At 39.4% G+C, this 20,778-nt stretch overlaps 9 protein-coding genes across 9 annotated transcripts; 6 read left to right on the forward strand and 3 right to left on the reverse strand.

Moving 5' to 3' along the window:
* Positions 1-376: 376 nt before the first annotated feature.
* Positions 377-2,071, forward strand: PDC1 (indolepyruvate decarboxylase 1; the record flags this gene model as incomplete). Its single annotated transcript, XM_037286865.1, has 1 exon — positions 377-2,071. One exon carries the CDS (start codon positions 377-379, stop codon positions 2,069-2,071), a length of 1,695 nt encoding a protein of 564 aa, XP_037142760.1.
* Positions 2,072-2,238: 167 nt separating this feature from the next.
* On the reverse strand, positions 2,239-3,477 carry HG535_0B00710 (uncharacterized protein; the record flags this gene model as incomplete). Its single annotated transcript, XM_037286866.1, has 1 exon — positions 2,239-3,477. The coding sequence occupies one exon, from the start codon at positions 3,475-3,477 to the stop codon at positions 2,239-2,241; it is 1,239 nt and encodes a 412-aa protein (XP_037142761.1).
* Positions 3,478-3,796: 319 nt separating this feature from the next.
* On the forward strand, positions 3,797-5,314 carry ZPR1 (zinc finger-containing protein ZPR1; the record flags this gene model as incomplete). The annotated part of the gene is made up of 1 exon (XM_037286867.1): positions 3,797-5,314. One exon carries the CDS (start codon positions 3,797-3,799, stop codon positions 5,312-5,314), a length of 1,518 nt encoding a protein of 505 aa, XP_037142762.1.
* A 914-nt stretch (positions 5,315-6,228) lies between these two features.
* Positions 6,229-7,641, forward strand: SLI1 (N-acetyltransferase; the record flags this gene model as incomplete). The annotated part of the gene is made up of 1 exon (XM_037286868.1): positions 6,229-7,641. The coding sequence occupies one exon, from the start codon at positions 6,229-6,231 to the stop codon at positions 7,639-7,641; it is 1,413 nt and encodes a 470-aa protein (XP_037142763.1).
* A 157-nt stretch (positions 7,642-7,798) lies between these two features.
* Positions 7,799-9,973, reverse strand: FRE8 (putative ferric-chelate reductase; the record flags this gene model as incomplete). Its single annotated transcript, XM_037286869.1, has 1 exon — positions 7,799-9,973. The coding sequence occupies one exon, from the start codon at positions 9,971-9,973 to the stop codon at positions 7,799-7,801; it is 2,175 nt and encodes a 724-aa protein (XP_037142764.1).
* A 988-nt stretch (positions 9,974-10,961) lies between these two features.
* Positions 10,962-12,010, forward strand: HG535_0B00750 (40S ribosomal protein uS2; the record flags this gene model as incomplete). Its single annotated transcript, XM_037286870.1, has 2 exons — positions 10,962-11,051; positions 11,342-12,010. The coding sequence occupies 2 exons, from the start codon at positions 10,962-10,964 to the stop codon at positions 12,008-12,010; spliced, it is 759 nt and encodes a 252-aa protein (XP_037142765.1).
* A 2,993-nt stretch (positions 12,011-15,003) lies between these two features.
* Positions 15,004-15,825, forward strand: HG535_0B00760 (Smr domain-containing protein; the record flags this gene model as incomplete). Its single annotated transcript, XM_037286871.1, has 1 exon — positions 15,004-15,825. The coding sequence occupies one exon, from the start codon at positions 15,004-15,006 to the stop codon at positions 15,823-15,825; it is 822 nt and encodes a 273-aa protein (XP_037142766.1).
* Positions 15,826-15,893: 68 nt separating this feature from the next.
* On the reverse strand, positions 15,894-17,003 carry MPS2 (Mps2p; the record flags this gene model as incomplete). Its single annotated transcript, XM_037286872.1, has 1 exon — positions 15,894-17,003. The coding sequence occupies one exon, from the start codon at positions 17,001-17,003 to the stop codon at positions 15,894-15,896; it is 1,110 nt and encodes a 369-aa protein (XP_037142767.1).
* A 1,106-nt stretch (positions 17,004-18,109) lies between these two features.
* On the forward strand, positions 18,110-19,930 carry HSF1 (stress-responsive transcription factor HSF1; the record flags this gene model as incomplete). The annotated part of the gene is made up of 1 exon (XM_037286873.1): positions 18,110-19,930. The coding sequence occupies one exon, from the start codon at positions 18,110-18,112 to the stop codon at positions 19,928-19,930; it is 1,821 nt and encodes a 606-aa protein (XP_037142768.1).
* Positions 19,931-20,778: the final 848 nt, after the last annotated feature.

Here is a 20,778-nt window from a genome sequence, read left to right on the forward strand (position 1 = left end):
TATGCCATTATGCTGTATGAAAAAATGGCATCGTTTGATTTATTTTTGAAAAAAAACGGTTTTTCCAACAAGAGCGACAGGATGAAAAAAAAGTTTGGAACATTCGATGAGGTGCTTAACCGTAATGGTATTCTAATGTCGCGTTTGCATTGTCAATGTGCATAGTGTTATGTTATGTTGTGTTGTTGTAGGTGTCCCTTATCAATTTCAAGAGCGCACGGGTAATGAGGGTATGATAGACATGTAAAAGTATATAAGCGAAAGGGATTTATCCCAATTTCGAATCATCAGTAGTTGGGATGCACTCTTGGTTATATTTTTGTTTATAGAAGATCAAGGAATACATTCCCAAACAAACAACAAACAAACAATAAAAATGTCTGAGATTACTTTAGGTCGTTATCTTTTTGAAAGATTAAAGCAAGTTGACACCAACACCATCTTCGGTTTGCCAGGTGATTTCAACTTGTCCTTGTTGGACAAGATTTACGAAGTCCCAGGTATGAGATGGGCTGGTAACGCCAACGAATTGAACGCCGCTTACGCTGCTGATGGTTACGCCAGAGTTAAGGGTATGGCTGCTCTAATCACCACCTTCGGTGTCGGTGAATTGTCTGCTTTGAACGGTATTGCCGGTTCTTACGCTGAACACGTTGGTGTTTTGCACATTGTCGGTGTTCCATCCATCTCCTCTCAAGCTAAACAATTGTTGTTGCATCACACTTTGGGTAATGGTGACTTCACTGTTTTCCACAGAATGTCTGCCAACATTTCTGAGACCACTGCTATGTTGACCGACATTGCTGCTGCCCCAGCTGAGATCGACCGTTGTATCAGAACCACCTACGTCACCCAAAGACCAGTCTACTTGGGTCTACCAGCTAACTTGGTCGACTTGAAGGTCCCAGCTTCTTTGTTGGACACCCCAATTGACTTGTCTTTGAAACCAAACGATGTTTCTGCTGAGACCGAAGTCGTCGACCTAGTCTTGGAATTGATCAAGGATGCTAAGAACCCAATTATCTTGGCTGATGCTTGTTGTTCCAGACACGATGTCAAGGCTGAGACCAAGAAGTTGATTGACGTCACTCAATTCCCATCTTTCGTTACCCCAATGGGTAAGGGTTCTATCGATGAACAAAACCCAAGATTCGGTGGTGTTTACGTTGGTACTCTATCTTCTCCAGAAGTCAAGGAAGCTGTTGAAGGTGCTGACTTGATCTTATCTGTCGGTGCTTTGCTATCCGATTTCAACACCGGTTCTTTCTCTTACTCTTACAAGACCAAGAACATTGTTGAATTCCACTCTGACTACATCAAGATCAGAAACGCTACCTTCCCAGGTGTTCAAATGAAATTCGCTCTACAAAAATTGTTGACCAAGGTCGCTGAAGCTGCTAAGGGTTACAAGCCAGTTGCAGTTCCAGCTAGAACTCCAGCTAACGCTGAATCCGCTGACTCTACTCCATTGAAGCAACAATGGATCTGGAACGAAGTCGGTAAATTCTTACAAGAAGGTGATGTTGTCATCACTGAAACCGGTACTTCTGCTTTCGGTATCAACCAATCTCACTTCCCAAACAAGACTTACGGTATCTCTCAAGTCTTATGGGGTTCTATTGGTTTCACCACTGGTGCTACTCTAGGTGCTGCTTTCGCTGCTGAAGAAATTGACCCAAAGAAGAGAGTTATCTTATTCATTGGTGACGGTTCTCTACAATTGACTGTTCAAGAAATCTCCACCATGATCAGATGGGGTTTGAAACCATACTTATTCGTCTTGAACAACGATGGTTACACCATTGAAAGATTGATTCACGGTGAAAAAGCTCAATACAACGACATTCAACCATGGAAGAACTTGGACCTATTGCCAACCTTCGGTGCCAAGGACTACGAAACTCACAGAGTTGCTACCACTGGTGAATGGAAGAAATTGACCACATGTGAAAAGTTCAACGAAAACTCTAAGATCAGAATGATCGAAGTTATGTTGCCTGTCATGGATGCTCCATCCAGTTTGGTCGCTCAAGCTAAATTGACTGCTTCCATTAACGCTAAGCAAGATTAAACATATTAAGAATAGAATTATTGCTTTATCGTTTGTTTATGACAAATTTTTTATAGTTAAGTTAAATAGTTTCTTAGATTATAAAAAAGAATTACGTTTGAAAAAAAAGAGGTTTTGTTTTCTATCATTAAATTTAAAATTATGTTACTTACATTTATGTATTGCAATTATTCTTTGCTTCTTGGTGCAATCTTAAAACTTAGAATATCGTTCTTACCTGGTTCAACTAAACTATCTTCACTCACTCTAACTCCCCCGACCGTTTCAATTGCAGCAACAGTTAATTCCGTGCCCATAATGTATTTGGAGACTTTCGCAACTGATGTACCCTTTTTTACCAAAAAACAGTCTCTGAAAACGTTTTGTCCATTACCGCCCGTAAATGTTTGAATATTTCTGACGGTATATACTGGCATCAGATTCAAAACCTCTGTAGCGGCTTGCAAAACCTGTACGACACCAGTAGAGCCAAATCTGTAAAGCACCAAATCTCTTATATTTTCAATCCTATTCATTGTTTTTTCATCTAATGGCCTTAAATTCTCTGGATCATCCTCATACGTATCGACGAATTCCGAACCTTCCTCATAAGAAATGAATTTCTGCTTCTTCAGCTTTCTTAGAAATAGTTCCGTTATAGCACTTGTCAGTACGGCTTTAGTATCTGGATATTTCAGCATAATCTTAGAAACATTCTTATCCGCATCTGGGTGATCCATCTTATTTAGCGCCAAAACTGTTGGAAATTTCTCCTTCATGAAAGATGTCACAACTTTGGTGATCCACGAATCATCCCACTTATCCAAAGGCGGTAAATCATCTATTCTATCCAAAGCTCTCCGAATCATAGGCGCATGCGACCCGTAGCCACCAAATTGACTTTGCAATGTATCCACAATACTAGATTTGGTAGCCGTGTGCCTGCGCACAATCGAACCCCAACGCTTTTTCAAATTACCTTCAATCCAGAGTCGAATCTCATCTTGAAGCCACTCAATATCCTGCATTGGATCATATCCTCTAGTATTTTTACCCTCTTCGTTGGTGGTTCCACTTACATCTACAACATGAATCAATGCATCCGCATGTCTCAGATCATCCAAGAACTTATTACCAAGTCCTCTACCGGCATGCGCACCAGGAACTAAACCAGCTACATCCAGCAACATAATAGGAATGTGTCGCTTACCATTCAAGCACCAGCCATAATTGGGTTTACAAAGTTTTTCTAACCCGAATCGTGAACATGCGCAGTCTATCTGGACATATCCAGTAGCACGATTGGGATCGATAGTTGTGAAGGGAAATGCCCCCATTGCAGCCGCTGCATCTGTCAAAGAGTTCAATGTAGTTGATTTCCCCGAAGACGGTTTACCAACAATACCGATAAGAGGATCTCTGGGCATTTTTTGACACTTTCTCAACCATGTATTGTCTCAAAAGTAAAAATTACATCTTGCCTAGCATAGTTACTATCTGAAATATTGAAGTCCTATTAGGATTTTGTACGAAGGCCTGAAAATTCAAAGTTGTAGAAACTTCTTGAAGCATCGCGATGTCTTGAAAAGCTAAAATTTTTTTCAAAATGACAGGGCATCGCATAAAAAATGAAAGCAGATCTATAAATTTGTTGAAGCTGGGCGTTTATAGGCCTGGTTTAAGTTGTTTATTTTCAGGTACACAAGGAAGAGATCATTGTTAAGAAACTTTTCACTTTGTTCCAAAATGTCGTTGCAAGAAACAGGACAGAAAGAAGCAGAGCAAGTCGGAAATGGCTTGTTCAAGCCCGTGGGTGAAGCAGTTGAGGATATGCAAGAGGAGTCAAAGTTTAATGGGGTTTCAGATGGTGGTGAAATGGAGGCAAATCAAGACCTTGTTAGAACCACGGATGCTTCTGATTCCATGGGACATCCGATTCAAGAGATTGAGTCGTTGTGTATGAATTGTCACCAAAATGGTACTACCAGACTGTTGCTGACGTCCATTCCATACTTTAGAGAAGTTGTCCTAATGTCATTCGAGTGTCCACATTGTGGGTTCAAAAATTCTGAAATTCAATCTGCCTCCGCTATTCAGGAGAAAGGTTCAAAATACATTCTTAAAATCGAGAATAGTGAGGATTTCAATAGGGAAATTATCAAATCCGAAAATGCAACATGCAAGTTTGTCGAACTAGACATTGAAATCCCTGCGAAGAAAGGTCAGCTGACTACAGTTGAAGGCTTATTAAATGAGATGATTGAGGATTTAGAATCTGATCAGCCAGCCAGAAAGGCAATCGACGAAAATCTTCACGACAGGATTGATGAATTTATCAAGAAGGTCAGGAGCTATATGAATTGCGAGCCGAATACGGTGCCACTCACCTTTGTCTTGGATGATCCAGCAGGAAATTCATGGATTGAATATAAACCGGGTGAGCCTTTGCATAAATGGTCTCACGCTGAATATTTGAGAACTGACGAACAGAATGTCGAAGTCGGCATTATTACAAAGGATCAACTAGAGCAACGTCGCAAGGAAAAACTGGAAGAATTATCAAATCGTGACAGGAACCCTTCGCAGTCAGTTAAAGTCGATTCAACGTCATCAAATTTTTTATCCGATGCAACTGAGATAGAAAACTTCAATAACGAAGTTCAAACTTTTAAGATAACCTGTCCTTCATGTATGCATGAATGTGAATGCCACATGAAGCCCGTTAACATTCCTCATTTCAAGGAAGTTATCATTATGTCTACAGTATGCGAGCATTGTGGTTATAGGTCTAACGAGGTCAAAACAGGTGGTGCCATACCAGAGAAAGGTAGGAAAATCACACTTTATTGTGACGATCCTGCAGATTTATCTCGTGATATCTTGAAATCAGAATCCTGTTCGATGACTATCCCAGAACTCAGTGTTGAAATCCAGGAGGGAACTCTAGGGGGTAGGTTCACAACTTTAGAAGGCATACTGAAACAAGTTTATGATGAACTTGAATCTCGTGTATTTTCTCAAACTTCAGACTCGATGGATGAGCCAACGAAGCAACGTTGGCTAGCGTTCTTCGATAAATTGAAGAGTGCGTTGGATGGAAAAGTTAAATTCAACGTAATAATGGTAGATCCTCTTGCAGGTTCTTACATTCAAAATGTATATGCGCCAGACCCTGACCCAAATATGACCATAGAAGATTATGAAAGAACCGAACAACAAAATGATGATTATGGGTTAAATGACATGAAAGTAGACCAACAATAGATGTATGTAACATCCCTGAATATAAATGCTTTATTATAAAGAAGCAGTTTGTACTATAGCGATGCATTTTAATCTTTCCTTTTGAGTCCAAATAAGCAGCGCTCTTGAAGCAAGTTTACCTTTTATAGGAAAGATGCCGGCTCTTCGTTCAGCAAATTCAAGTCATTGTGGGCACTCCAAGATGTAGATTGGACGTCGCTGTTAGTTAATTAGGACACGAACAGAGCATCTTGCCTTGTTTTGCGAATTGTGATCTAATCGTCAAAACAATAGGGCCGGCAAAAACGATCTGAAAGATCTTGGAAAAGCCTGCTGCCATGGTACTTCAGGACCTGAGTGAACTATAAAACAGGTTGATCGCTTGCTAGGTTTCTTTAGAGCGAGGAAGTAAATAAGTCATTTTAGAAATAATTCTGCTCAGGCGACCACTCTTGTTGTAGTGAAATGAGCCCTTAGCAGTGTTCATACATATGTGCAAATCAATGCATATATTCTTCTTCCATCAGCACGGCAACGAGTTTACTTGCTGTTTACGATCTTAAGAAATGCTGCTGTCATCCACATTTTGCAAACAACTCCCTCTTAAGATAAAAATATATTAGATGTTGTCAGGATTTCTATTTGCGCTTGACGAACTCTTCAGAATTTCAAACTTGGGAGCTACTAAAACCAGAAAAAAGGTGATTAGCAGACTACCACACTATGAAAAAAGGTGCTTGATAGTCTGCGGGCCTTATTTCCTTACTATTCTGCTCACAGATTCCTAGAAGCTAAATAGGAGGTATGCACAGAGATAGGTGGCAAATCGAGAAATAGGAGTATTTTTTCATGTTACATATTGAAGGCACATCTTTATATAAGAAGTCTTGCTCAGATCGAAAAATCTCTGACTATTATAAACACATCAAGGTTCCATGGCAAAAAGAACTTTAAACTCCCTAGAGAGATTTTACTACTATCGAGGTGAGCTGAATGTTCTTTCTTCCATTTTTGTAGCAGTGCAATTGAACAAGCTTCCAACTAAAGAGCAACTGTTTCAAACATTAAAAAAACTAATCGAAGAGTACCCTCAACTTCACTGCAATATATTCAAAGATGAAACGAATGGCGAGTTGATTATCAAATCAATAGAGAAGCGTCCAATCGAATTTGACGATGTTGTTGAGTATGTCTCTTCTAGGGATGATGATGAAGGTATAAATGACATATTCAAAAATTACCAATTTCCATACCACGTTGAAAAACCTTTGTGGAAAATATTGATAGACCGCGATAAGAGAAGACAGACGCTAGTGGTAAATCATGTTTTATTTGATGGAATATCTTGTGTAAAGTTTTGGGAATCCTTTTTTATGACTTTGAATGATTTATCCGCTGAAGAAGGTGATAATAACGAAGCCTTATTCTCACCTCAGGTAGATGTTAACACTGTTCCGGTCGTTCATCCCTATGAGAATTGGCCCGTAACATGGAAATATGTAATCCTGCGACCTCTTTTGGCGACCATATTCAAATGGTCACCCAGTGCCTTGCTTAGACTGAACCCTAATCTTTTCCAATTCAAAAGTTACATCTTTCCTAGTGGTCTTTTGGAGAGTAAGAAAGACAATATGAAAACTGGCTTCCAAATCAGAAATGACAATTGTCAATTTATTTTAAAACTATCTTCTGTAAAGTTGAAGCGTGTCCTCCGGGAATGCAAATCCAATAAAGTCTCGCTAACTAGTTTTTTGGCGTCATTGATTTGTCTTACCTTGAAGAATACCTCGAAAAGTGATGATTACAAAGGGTCTATACTAAAAGTCGATATACCTATGAACACCAGAAAGGCATTAGGAGACCGATTTAATGATCTCGACTCTAAGACCCTCCAGTTAGGAAATCTGGTAGCTTCTCTGCAGATTCAAAAAGACATGAACGATTTGGATGACATTTGGGCAGCAGCTAAAGATTTTCAACATGGTCTAAAGCTGCAAAGTGTTGATAACATAAACGAAACAATCAATAATACTAAACTTTTAGATGTGGTCGATGAGGCGGATTTTGTCATCGAAAAATTGAAGACTAACGGACCCCCCGGCACTTTTGAAATTACAAATCTAGGTTTTCAATCGTTTTGTTTGAAGGAGAATCCCGACGCAGAATTTATTGTCGAAGATTCTATTTTCAACGAACCGCAAAGTACGGCAAGTATTTTTACATGTGCCGTTGTCTCCACCCAACTGGGTGGACTCACTTGTTCGATAAGCTATCCAAGAGAAATCAAATCACAGTTTCAACCTTTTGTTGATAGCATCAGTAATTATTTCTCCACAAGAGAGGATTGATTTCATATCGAATTTTCGAAGTAAATTGATACATGAAGTTAGATAATTGCAAATATGCTATATATATTGGGTTGTTGTGATTACACAATGCAATGCTTGCAAGAAGAAGAAAATAAAGTTTCTTTTTTCTCTTTCATGACGTCTTTGAGTGAAACAATCAAAGAGAGTAGGCTTCTTGATGAAAATGAAGACCGCCATCTGTGGCGAACCGTCTTGTGGTCTCAATCAAACCCGGCGGGCCGGCTGCGATAACAACAACTTGGGCCAAATCATCGACTTCAGTATTAGCTTGATTGGTTAGCCGACAGCTTAAATCAATTTCAGAGGTCATATCACATTCTCTTTCTAGGCACCAGGCGTAATCTGAATCACCCAGCGTGGGTCTTCCAAAGCACACTTGAATGCCTGAAGGTATCTTTAGTTTGAGATCAGATACTTCAACATCTCCGGGCTTGCCGGTGTTCGATTTCTTTTTCGTGAGAGCTATCTTTTGATCATCACTGATGGGCGTTTCAATGATGGATGGTTTCCTGAAAATGTTACCATCAGATAAAAACGCAGATGTATGAGTACTATATGTATTGAGATTTTCTTGCGATCTTGTGGATCTATGTTTGCGAACTGAGAATTCATGGGTAAAATCGACCTCATCTTTAGGATCTACTTGACCGACACTTCGGATACACCCCAGAGAACCTTGTCTTCTGATGGAACCATAATTATTAGAATTTAGGGAATCGAGATGATTATTATTACCATATGAATACTTGGATAACAGTGTGGAAGTATCATTTGCTTGCGAGCGGAATGAAGAAGAGGGTACGACATTTTCATCAAAATATTCATTATCATCATAGTTTTCGATATAGTCAATTTCAATTTCTTCTTCGTTGCCAGAAAGATTACTAATATAAATTTCCATTCCATCAAAATTGAACTTGAAATGATTTAAAAGTTTCAAATCTGTGATATCTCTAGAGACCCAAATAAGCCTAACATTAACACCATTGAATTTCAGAATTCTCATTAAAGGTAGTGCAAATGAGATCGCAGAGCCGCCCACACACATTAAAACTCTACGGACATTAACATCGAAAGACAAAGGTGATAAAGACAATGAATTGCGATGTGGGTTACTTGAACTTTTATTTTTTCCCAAGCCAAATATTGATAATGGCGATTTTCTTGATGGTCTCACCAGGTCTTGCAATTCTGTTTTACTCATAAAAGTCAATCTTGGTTTAAAAACACCCGTGACGTAATACTTTTCATTTGAAATCAGCGGAAAACGGCCATTTCTAACGACCAATCTAACAGTAAGATCTGTTGGTAAACTCGCCAACGTGAAAGGATGTTGAATAGGGACAAAAGACAAAAACCATCTTTTGATCCAATTTTTATGATATTTGCTTATCCTAACATGGCCACCTGGTAATATGGGTTTTTTAGCCAGATCAGTGGCAGGAAATTCAATTAATGTCAAAGACGGTGAAATACTTATTGCCGTGATGATTGTGCTTCTGGTGTGTAATACTCGATACACAACTTGTGATATCAATAATGTACAATTCAACAAAGTATAATACGGGATACCGGGACGAGCATGAAAATGTAACAAAATTACCGTTAACCAAGTACTGATGTAATGAACGATATAGAAGACTCTGAACTGTTTTCTTCTGATTTTTTTCAAAGATGTGATGCCAATCAGTAAGAAAAGCGCCATAGCAATGATACCATAAATGTTGGCCATTTTTTTCAGCTTGAATAACGTATTTTTTCTGGCCATGTATCGTATGTAGATAATGGTATGCAGCAAAGACTCCAACACAACAACCCTGGAGATCCATTTATGAAGCGGTATCAAAGTCAAGTATAATGTCTCTGGCAAAGGCGAAGGCCTCGATGTCAAAAATAATAAAGGTGGCATCAATGCGACGGAAATCCTGCCCATTCTCTTGGTAACTTGTAGAAGATCCCCATACGAATTGCAGAATGTGAAAAATGATACAACTACAGTCCAAAATAAAAACTGATGAAACGACTGGTTATGATACAAAGGGGACCGATGAATCCATTTTTGTGATCTGAATACGTTATGCTTCAAATAATGTGTTACTTTGAACACTCGTTTTGTTGGGCTTATTGAATTCCAGAGCGGCAATAAGATACATATGAAAACTGTGGTGAAAAGGAAACACCTTCTGGAGTACTTCACAATATATTCTTTCCCCAAAGGAACCACTATTGGATGATCGAAACCTGGCATGTGTGAGCAAATCCAATCCCACAGCCTCTCCAGAAAAGCCTTGTAACCGTCCACAGCCATCATCACAGTATACACCTCTCTTTTCTCTGGTGCTCTAAACTATTTCAAATTGCCTGAGACTTTAACTATCCATTACTCGATGCTTTAGACACAGAAGTAGAGAAGTCGGGAAGTAGACAACAGAGCAAAAGCTAATCACAAAACTGGCAAAAACGGGAAGGCACTAGAGACAATAAAGTACTGAACTGCTCTTGCCCACATCTTCCATGATTAAGTATAGAACCGGATCAACAGCAATCAAATTGATTGACCTGACCCTGCTGGTCAGGTCGCTTTTACAGGGTGCACTTCGGCAGTATTTGATTTTCAAAAAAAGAAAAACGCCAAGATCGAACGCACGAAAAAATCGATGAACAGAACCCAGACTTTGTTTTTTTCCGAAAAAAAGGTCACCTGAAACACACGTGATCTACGGAGCACCATCAGAGGTGACTGTTTCTCCATCCCAAGACCCAGACCTCCCTGACAAAACCCAGAGACCCGCACTTGTGAAATTTAAATGTTTTAAACGTTCAGGTTCGAGAGTCCGGACCGTGCGTCGGTGTTTGGTACATTGTGGCCGAGGGCAGCTCGGACGGTAGCTAGGCCTGCCCAGGCCGCCTAGGAGTCGATGTGCCCTTTGTAGGCTCTGGGCAGAGACATGATGGTCTGGGGCGACAGCACCTTGAGAACAGGGAGACAGGGAGACAGGTGCCAGCCTGCCCTGCTGGTAGTTGGACAGGAAGAGCACGGCAAAGATGCAGTTTACTGTGTAAGCTCGGTGTGTGTCTTGCATTAGCCATGGCACGGTAGTGAGCCTGGAGAGTCGGCAGGCGGTGGTGGGAATCATGGTTAGAGAAATGAAAAAATAATGACATCGACACGCAGCTACCTATTGGGGTGCGGTGTGTAGGTACTGTTCAATATTTACGAATTATACAGTGATATTAGAGGTATAGCTTAGAATAGTGTTTAGACCAAGAAGAAATAGCACAAGAAAAACGATAGCAAGATGTCCCTACCAGCTACTTTTGACTTGACTCCAGAAGATGCCCAACTATTGTTGGCTGCTAACACCCATCTAGGTGCTAAGAACGTACAAGTATGTTGAACAATACTCGAAAGTGTCAGATTATAGAATGAACGAACGATTGGAATGGAACGGACACACAAAGCATTGAGATCCAGGTTAGAATGAATGCTTGATGCGAAATAACAACCCAAGGGAGTGCGATGACAATTTCAGTATCAAGAATGATCGCATGTCCACAGGGCCCGAGTGGTAGAATGAGACGAGGTACCGGAACCAACTGATGCATCCACGTTCACATTCGAAAAAAGTACCTGAGAACATTTACTAACTGATAAACGCAAATTTTGTTTTTTGTTTAGGTCCACCAAGAATCATACGTTTTCAAGACCAGACCAGATGGTGTCAACGTTATCAACGTTGGTAAGACCTGGGAAAAATTGGTTTTAGCCGCAAGAATCATTGCTGCTATTCCAAACCCAGAAGATATTGTTGCCATTTCTTCAAGAACTTTCGGTCAAAGAGCCGTTTTGAAATACGCTGCTCACACTGGTGCTACTCCAATTGCTGGTAGATTCACCCCAGGTTCTTTCACTAACTATATCACTCGTTCTTTCAAGGAACCAAGATTGGTTATTGTTACTGATCCAAGATCTGACGCACAAGCCATCAAGGAAGCTTCCTACGTTAACATCCCAGTTATTGCTTTAACTGACTTAGATTCTCCATCCGAATACGTTGATGTTGCTATCCCATGTAACAACAGAGGTAAACACTCCATTGGTTTAATTTGGTACTTATTGGCTAGAGAAGTTTTGAGACTAAGAGGTGCTTTAGTTGACAGAACTCAACCATGGTCAATCATGCCAGATTTGTACTTCTACAGAAACCCAGAAGAGGTTGAACAACAAGTTTCTGAAGAAGTCGCTGAAACTGCCGATGACGAAGAAGAAATCAAAGAAGAAGCCACTGAAGAAAAAACCGAAGCTACTGAATGGGCTGAAGAAACTACTGAAGCTGTTGCTTGGTAATTTACGTGACATTCACATCCTTTTAAACTAGTATAACGTTTTATCTATAGTTTTTCTGTTACTTTCATCATCCTCTCTGTATTGTTATTGCACAATAATATAGTATACAAATAATTAGAACAAAGTGTGTCTTTAGAAAAAAACAAATAAAACCATTACCATTAACTTTGTATAATCAATTTTTTTTTAATAAGGTCATGCATGATACGCTTGTGAAGCTTCATCACTTTAATAGTTTCTTCTTGCCGGAAAAAATCATTATAATTAGTGAATACGTAAATGTATGTAGTAATAATGGTAGTAAGTAATGTACAAGTTTTTAGTGTAAAGGAACTGCGAAAAAACATTAATTGATTATAATTCTACATATAGTTCTTACAAGTAGAATATAAACAAGTTCAGGTTTTTTGCATAGGAAGTAAAAAAACAAAACTTCTTAGTTCATGGATTTAACCAATTTGTTGATGAATTCTTCACGGTTACCGAAAGAACCACCTTGGATGAAATGCTTGAACTTTCTTGGAACACCCCAACCACCAGATGGGTTAGATAATTTGAATGGCCACAAGAAGTTGTTAGCTTGCTTGAAATGTGGTCCAACAGAAACAATTTCGTGAATCAAATCATCGATGGATAGAATACCGTATTGACCCAAGTTTTCTTCGATGATAGAGTTTTCGGATAGAGCAATTCTTTGCTTGTTGATCTTACCGAAACCTCTCTTGTAGACCAATTGCCTGACAGTAGAGTAAGATGGGTAACCGTACGCAACGTATGGTTCAATCAATTTCAATAATTCACTGGTAGCTTTGGTAACTTTGACGAAAGTTGCAGAGTTGATTCTGGTCAATCTTAGCAATTGTAAAACCTTTCTTGGCTTAGGTGGAATCTTGTTAATACCCTTGATTCTGATAACGAAGACCAATTTTTGTTGAGCTTCAACGTAGTAAGAGTTAGAGGCCTTAGCATCACGCTTAGCCTCAATGACAGCTCTTTCGGCAGTTTCATATTCCTTTTGGTATGCGGCGTTTCTTTCCAAAATGACAGCTCTCTTTTCCTTGTTAGCCTACAGTAAAACAAAAAATTGAATGTTAGTAAAAACGAAGGTTCAATGATTGAATTTTGCTCATCCACGTCAGAATAGTCAAACGTACTAGTTAAATGCATATTCTATTTCGCATAGCGAAGCACAAATGTTGCGAGAAATCGAAGGTTGTATTTTTGTTTTGTCTCAGGCGAAAGATGGTGATAATTGTACGACATCATCGCTTTAGCTAGTCGAAAATTGTAATGGGATACAAAAGGTCTTCATCATAAAAATAAAAATGTCACCCCTCAAGATTCTGCCACCAAAACTTGCGTTCATCTAACCACTAAGAATCACATTTAACTAGTTTTAACCAATCATTCAAGAAAAGAAATACTTTTCTAACACGCCACTATGGACTCTTGAACAGTGCAAAACTTCGGAAATGCCTTAACATACGATCTTACGAGCTGCTCTTTCAACAGCGACTTGCTCAGCAGTCTTTTGTTGAGCCTTGCTCTTCTTAACTTGAGATTCTGGTGCCAAGATTTTTCTAAAATATTGGTAATCCAATGTTAGGAAAACATGTTTCGTAAAATAGAGGTACAAAAGTCACATCGAATTGAAAAACACCACTTTCATTCGACGAGAGGGAAAGGCAGAGACAAACAGGAGGCTCACTGTGATAAAAGATTGGTGGATCAAGAAAGCACAGTCTCCAACATGATATGTCTTTGTTTCAATGGCTTTAGCCAATGAAAAATCCCCTACAGATTCTGATATTCAACATTCAACTTGGAACGCTCAGAAAGAAAATCCATCATACTAATATGTATGGATAATTTGGTCTTGCAACGGAAGCAAATGCTTGCAATCCAATGTAACTTGTAAGTTAACAAGCGAAGGTCAACGAGACCCCACTAGATATATTATCGAACATACTCAGAAGCCATTTTCGGTATTAATCAGCGTGATTGGTTATCTTGAGGGGAAGGTGTAAATACAAAGTAAAATATCTAGTGAGTGCAATTGATGAATGAAATATTGTATCATATATGAAGAGTTTCCTGATGGAATCCATTTCGATGATTTCCATCCGTTTGCATCATCACGCAGGTACTGAGCATATTCGCGCGATGTCGCGGCGTGACTGAAGAAAAATGAAAAACATTTCAAAAAATGAGAAAACGTACGGATGTACAGACAGAAATATGTCTGGGTGCTTAATTATAGAGACAGTCACTCAATACTTTGCTAGTTTCTACCTGATGAAGAAAGAAGGCATATAGAGATGGCCAAGATGGCGAGAAGCAGCTATCGCACTCTTAATATCAACGAGCTAGTAGCAGTGCTCTTATTGACCGTTGATTCGAATACAAAAATGAGATGAATCATTGACATTTTCAACTGCTAATTCAAGAGCCGATATGTTTTATGTGAGTCTCCAATCAATTCACGTGTAGGTGACATTGGCTGTGACGCGGCAAGAGAACAAAGACAGTTGAGAAGATGTGCATCAGCCCCGAAAGATGGTTAATTAGTAAACAACATTGCTTGAAAGCTAGTTACTTGAATGTCTGTAAAGACAGTTGTCATCACTTCGCAAAACTTCTTCACCAGTTTGTCCGTTGAAGTCCTACATTGCTAGCAGATATCTCGTGATCTCACGTTGATAGTTGCCCGCGTTATCGACTTGTCATCGCTGTATGGATAGACAATTCCAATGTTGAGAACAAGTATTTACAAGGAAGGACAGAAGTTTCGAAGATTTTTATACCATTTTTTTTGCCTGCTTCATACGTTTCTACGACCATGTAGCGAACATTGTTTCTTTCGAGCCCAGGCTGCATGCTGTCAGGGCACACATGGTAATCGAAGAGATGAGATGAGATTAGGTCATATACATACATCTGGACTTCCGGTAACTCAGGCTTAGTTATTTGGGGTATTATCCGGTTTGTATGGGATGAGCGCAGCAGTTAGTCACGATAGAGGCCCATTGATCTCTACCGGAGAGAGAGATTACAATCATGCCACCGATAAAGAGTACCAGAGACTGAGAAATCAGGCGGACGAGGCATTCCAGAAGAAGAACAAACTGTCACAGGAATCGCAAGCAGCGTATAAACAAGGTGATGGCGCTAGGGCACACCAATTGAGTGAAAAGGCAAAAATTCAACAAAGAGTGGCAGAAAAATTCAATTTGGAAGCGGCAGAATATGTGTTTGTGCAAAACAATGCGGATTCCAGAAGTGATGAGATTGATCTGCATGGGCTTTACGTTAAGGAGGCGCTCTGGATATTGAGAAGTCGAGTTAGAAATGCCATCAATTCTAATGAACCTCAGTTGAAGGTTATCGTGGGCAAGGGCCTGCATTCACAAAACGGTGTGGCTAAAATAAAGCCAGCTGTTGAAGATCTATGTAATGAAGCGAATCTAAATGACCATGTGGACCATAAAAATCCAGGGGCTATCGTAATTGATTTGAGAAATGCCAGGATTCCACAGGAGTGGAATGAAGCTGATAAGGTTGACGGTTTGCCATACGGTACCGATAATCAACAGCAATTTCCAGCTCCTGGTAATGCTCACTTCAATAATGGTTACCAACCCCAACAACAGCCGCAATACATCCCGCAACAACAGCAGCATCACTACCAACAACAGCAACAACAGCAACAACAGCAACAACAGCAACAACAACAACAGGCAAACAATGGCGGAGACGGGGATATTCTTGTCAAACTGCTCAAATTTGTCTGCATTTGTATTCAAAAGAATATTTGAGCTTGTTTCTTTACTACGTATACAATATTAATTAAATAATAGAACCGAGATTTTTGAATTCTTATGCATTATTGTTCGGAGCCACCTAATCCAAAAATTCTGTCATATGCGGCTAAAGCCTCATCATTCCGAATTTGGTTCTCCGATTCTATTATTGGCTCTGTCCAATCCATAAAAAACCATCCTATTCTACTTAGCAATGAAATATTTTCCCACCACGATAGGTCTTTTTGACTTTGAAATTCTGCATTATTTGTTTGAAGCCAATTTCTGATAAAGAAGAATATGAATGATAAAACTGTAAATGTCATCAGAAAAAACAACAGAAGCAGGTTCGTAGTCGAAAAAGTATCGAAATTTTTTAGGATCCCAACTGTGAAACCTCCTCTTTTCGAGCTTTTTCCATTCGTTGATCCCAATTCAACTCCCCCAATTTGTATTTGGTCTCGCAAAGTTGTGATGAGCACCGTTTGCTCTTGCAGCTTTCTTTTCAGCTCGCTGATAATAAATTCATGTCTCGTGGAACTATATCTTTCATTATCTTCGAGTTTGGCATCTTGTTCACCTTTATTGTTGTCACCGTCGTTGATAGCCTCTCCATGACCTTTATAAAAGCTAAATTGCCTCTGTAGGAATTCGTACTTATCTTTATATTCACCAACACTTCGTGTAAGTGATATCAGTTCCCTATCCTTTTCTGCTATTATACCATCTTTAAAACGCAGCTCTTCATTTGTTGTCTTTAGTTTAGTCTCCAAAATTCTCAACCTGTGACTCAGTCTGCCCGGTGAGTCTTGCCGACTTTTCTCAGGACTGCCCTCTTCGTTTTCATTATACTCAACAGAGGCAAGAATTTTCTTCTTTGATATCATTGTACCTTCAATAGCGTCTTTAAAACTTTTACCAACTAAACCTTGAAATATCTCTTTGAACTCGTCCTTGTATATCTTAAAGAACTCCTTCTCCTTAGCAAATGTATCGATAACATCAACTCCTGTATTGGAAAGCAGTGATAGCTGTGACGAATCCTCTTCGCCGTGACTCAATATGGTTTCGATACTTTTAATCAAAGCCGGAAAATTCTTTGCATAAATAAACCCTTGATTCTTCTTATCAACTTCATTCCATGCTACATCCAGCACAATAGAAGAGCTAGATTTATCCAAATGCATTGACATTAATCTTCTATGCCCTCTTTTTTTCTATACTCGGCGGTTAAACTTCCTGATTCTAATTGTTTACCTTTCGTTTTCGTCTTATTTTTAAGGATGAGCGCGCTTAATTCAAGTGGTAATACTATAATACGGTTGTGATATATGCAAAAAAAGTCATAATAGAACCGTGATTCGGCCCACAAAATCTAATTGTCACACAAAAGGTGCTATAAATTCAGATTTTTGACCCAGTGGTGCAAGCTTCTAAGCAGCGGATATCCAAAAATGAGACGTCATCAGTTTATGCCTTTTTTTTTACGTTTAGTACTGATTACACCACTTAAAAAGTAAGTTTTATATCGTCTACCAAGATTTATTTTAATAAGGTTGTCATGTTTCTTTCTAGAATTTGTTTTTTGGTAGGAACCAAAATTACTGGTTGGTAACTCTGAGATACTGCATTCCACCATGGTGATTAATTTGCCAAGCGAGGCAGGTCGACATTATCATATATAGCAAAAAGTAGAAATCAGGGGAACTGGCATGGTTATGACAACCTATTGAGGCCAATTTTTAGTGTATTTAGTGTAAAAGACCTGAGTGTGCAGGCATAAAAGAACGTAATAGGTACAAATTGACTCGTTCTTTTATCGTTTCTCGTTGTCTCACATATTTTAGCTTGCGAGGCTCAACATTATACAAAATATATGAGAATTTGGAGGGAAATATCGTCAGACAGATACCAAGATGACGTTCATCACTCGTTCTTACTTAGTTAGTTGAGAAGCCATGCTTGGTCTTAGGGCTGATAGTGGAATTTCGTTTAGAGCGATACCTGTATATGAGAAGTGAGTTTGCTGTACAACAGCGGTTTTATAACAGAGGGTTTTCAATGACTTTAAAGGTTCATCTCAGGACAAATAGTACTGATAAATCAATCGGCTAAAGTCAATCAGAGAAATAGGAAATTGTGATAGACATTCTGATTGGTATTTAGAGCCAGAAAGTATTGAATTTGAACTTTTTTTCATCTCGATCGGAATATAATACTTTGAGTATATTCCATACAATTTCAAAGGCTTTTAATTGGGCAAACGATCCAGTTTGAACAGGCTATAGCTTCGGATAAGATGGATAAATTACCAAATTTTAACGACGAAGATATTGAGAAAATACTGCATCCAAACAATCTTTTTGGCGATGAGCTAAGACCGCTCGAGAAGGATACGTCATCTGGCGTTATCGAAGATATTGTGAATCCGTCACTGGATGCGGAGTCGCTTAGCCGAGAAGACACAGGAAGTTCGAGTAACCAGCCTGGCACTCATTTGATACAAAGGATGGCACCAATGGGGATTTATCAAGGATCGCCACATATGAACAATAACAATCAGTTATTACCGTTTAGAAATGCAGTACAACCAGCACAACCAGCAACACCGCAGCAGCAGCAATCGACGAGACATTCAAAGACAAGACCTGCTTTCGTTAATAAAGTATGGAGCATGCTTAACGATGAGTCAAATGCCAATCTAATTCATTGGAGTGATGACGGCAAATCTTTTATTGTTGTCAATAGAGAAGAATTTGTTCATGAGATCCTGCCCAAGTATTTCAAGCATTCAAATTTTGCGTCATTTGTCAGACAGTTAAATATGTATGGCTGGCATAAAGTCCAAGATGTCAGATCAGGCTCAATTCAAACTAGTACAGATGACAAAGGGCAGTTCGAGAACGAATTTTTCATAAGGGGAAGAGAAGATTTGCTGGAAAAAATTGTTAGACAAAAATCTTCAGCAACAAATGCGAAGGTAAACAATGCCAACGGTGGTCCATATAATGGATCAGATTTAAATGTTATGGGTGAATTAAATCTGGGTGACTCGTCCAACATCAATGCATTATTGGGCGAATTAGAACAAATCAAATACAATCAAATGGCGATATCGAAGGACTTATTAAGGATCAACAAAGACAATGAAATGCTATGGAAGGAAAACATGATGGCACGAGAGAGACATAGAACGCAACAGCAAGCGCTGGAAAAGATATTGAGATTCCTAGCATCTTTAGTACCACATATGGATCAAAAAATGATTACAGAAGGAATATTAAATAATAGCAACAACAACGTTCCAATTAATAGTCACAATGGAAATATCAATGGTAATGATAGCAGTAACGATTTACACATTGTCAATAATTTTGATGAAGATTTAACAAATTTGACTGCGAATACACCCCTCGATAGTTCACAGCCTTATGGATCAAATGCATACAGTCTCAATGAACCGATGTTGATGGATCAACGAGGAAAATCTAGGTATTTATTGAAAAATAGAACAAACTCCACAACTTCCTCAAGTACTTCAAGGATGAGAAATTACTCAAGTGATGGAAGAATATCAGAGATACCGTTTGATCAGGATGAAGAAACAAATAGTGAAAGCAATCTTGACAAGTCAAACTATGCCGTGGGGCTTCGAGATCAGAACGCTCGCTATAATCCCAATTTTTTCAATCATTTGCAGTCAAACATTGACGAACAGGACGAAAGAATCAAACATTTGGAAGATATGGTGCACGTCTTATCACCTTCTGATCCCAACCTCAATAAAAATCAACAAATGAACTCTAATGCCCACTTAAATCCAAATACAAATTTTGATCTCCAAGATTATTGTTTCAGTAACGTGAACTCGCCAACTCTAGACGCAAACCGCCATACAAAGTTAAATACATCAACGGGCTTGAGCCCATTGATACAAACAGACAACGAAGATCTAATATCGTTGGGCAATCTTCCCAATACGCTTATAAGCGACGTGTCTGGTGCAACACAACAAAGCGTACCGCATGAGAAGCGTTCTGCTGAAGAAATGTCCGAAGCCAGCAAAGATGCAATGATTGAGGAGATCAATACTCCATCATCTAAGCGATCGAGGAGCTAATAGGATATCGAAGGACCCCCACAATGTACATAAACTTCCAAATTCTTTAGACATCTTACTTAGTTTACTTCTGCGAAAAACGATCCTCATTTCGACCGCTTTGGGCCCGCTTATGAACTTTCGTCTTGTATATATCTCTTTTCGCGAGCTTTTGATATTACCTAGGTACTTCTGCTACACTTCGGCGGCTAGAAAAACTCCCTTTGTCTAACCCCCTGCTCGCCGCTGATAGACAGCAACTTTCATTACTCAATACCCAGGAACATTATCAACTGGGTGAAGGAGACCAGAAACGAGCACATACAGAGAAGCCGCCACTCGAAAACTTTGCTGTTGGTTATATTGGAAATCCATTCCCCTTCGTCATGTAAGAAACGGTCTAAAAGCCCACATCCCTCGGCGCAAGAACTGCGACAAGTGCTTCTTCCCAGAATGCTGCTTCCAGACCGTCAAACTGTCGCAGAGCATCCCTATTGGAAGACGCTCTCCAGCCTCCACATAGACTCAACCGCTGCATGACAGGTAGCTCCCATATGCAAAATGGTGGGCACAGGCAGTGCGGTGCAGCCAATTGCAACGTAAGATCAGTTGTTGATGGCCACCAGGTTTAACTACGAAATCAGTCTTCAGCACCGATGAACATCACTAGGTTACCAAGTTGTGACAAGAAGTACGCATTTCTGCAACATCGCTAAGTCACATCTTCACACTTGTACGCAAGAATGCCGGGGTGATTCCACAAATCAAGTTTCAGCCGACCAAAACTACCTTACGATCTACAAATCAAGCAAGCTTGGCAATCAATAGGGTTGATGCACCGATCGCCCTTTGTGATACTAATTGAGTAT

The sequence above is a fragment of the Zygotorulaspora mrakii genome, chromosome 2 (genome assembly GCF_013402915.1).
Source record: "Zygotorulaspora mrakii chromosome 2, complete sequence".
NCBI classification, from domain to species: domain Eukaryota; kingdom Fungi; phylum Ascomycota; class Saccharomycetes; order Saccharomycetales; family Saccharomycetaceae; genus Zygotorulaspora; species Zygotorulaspora mrakii.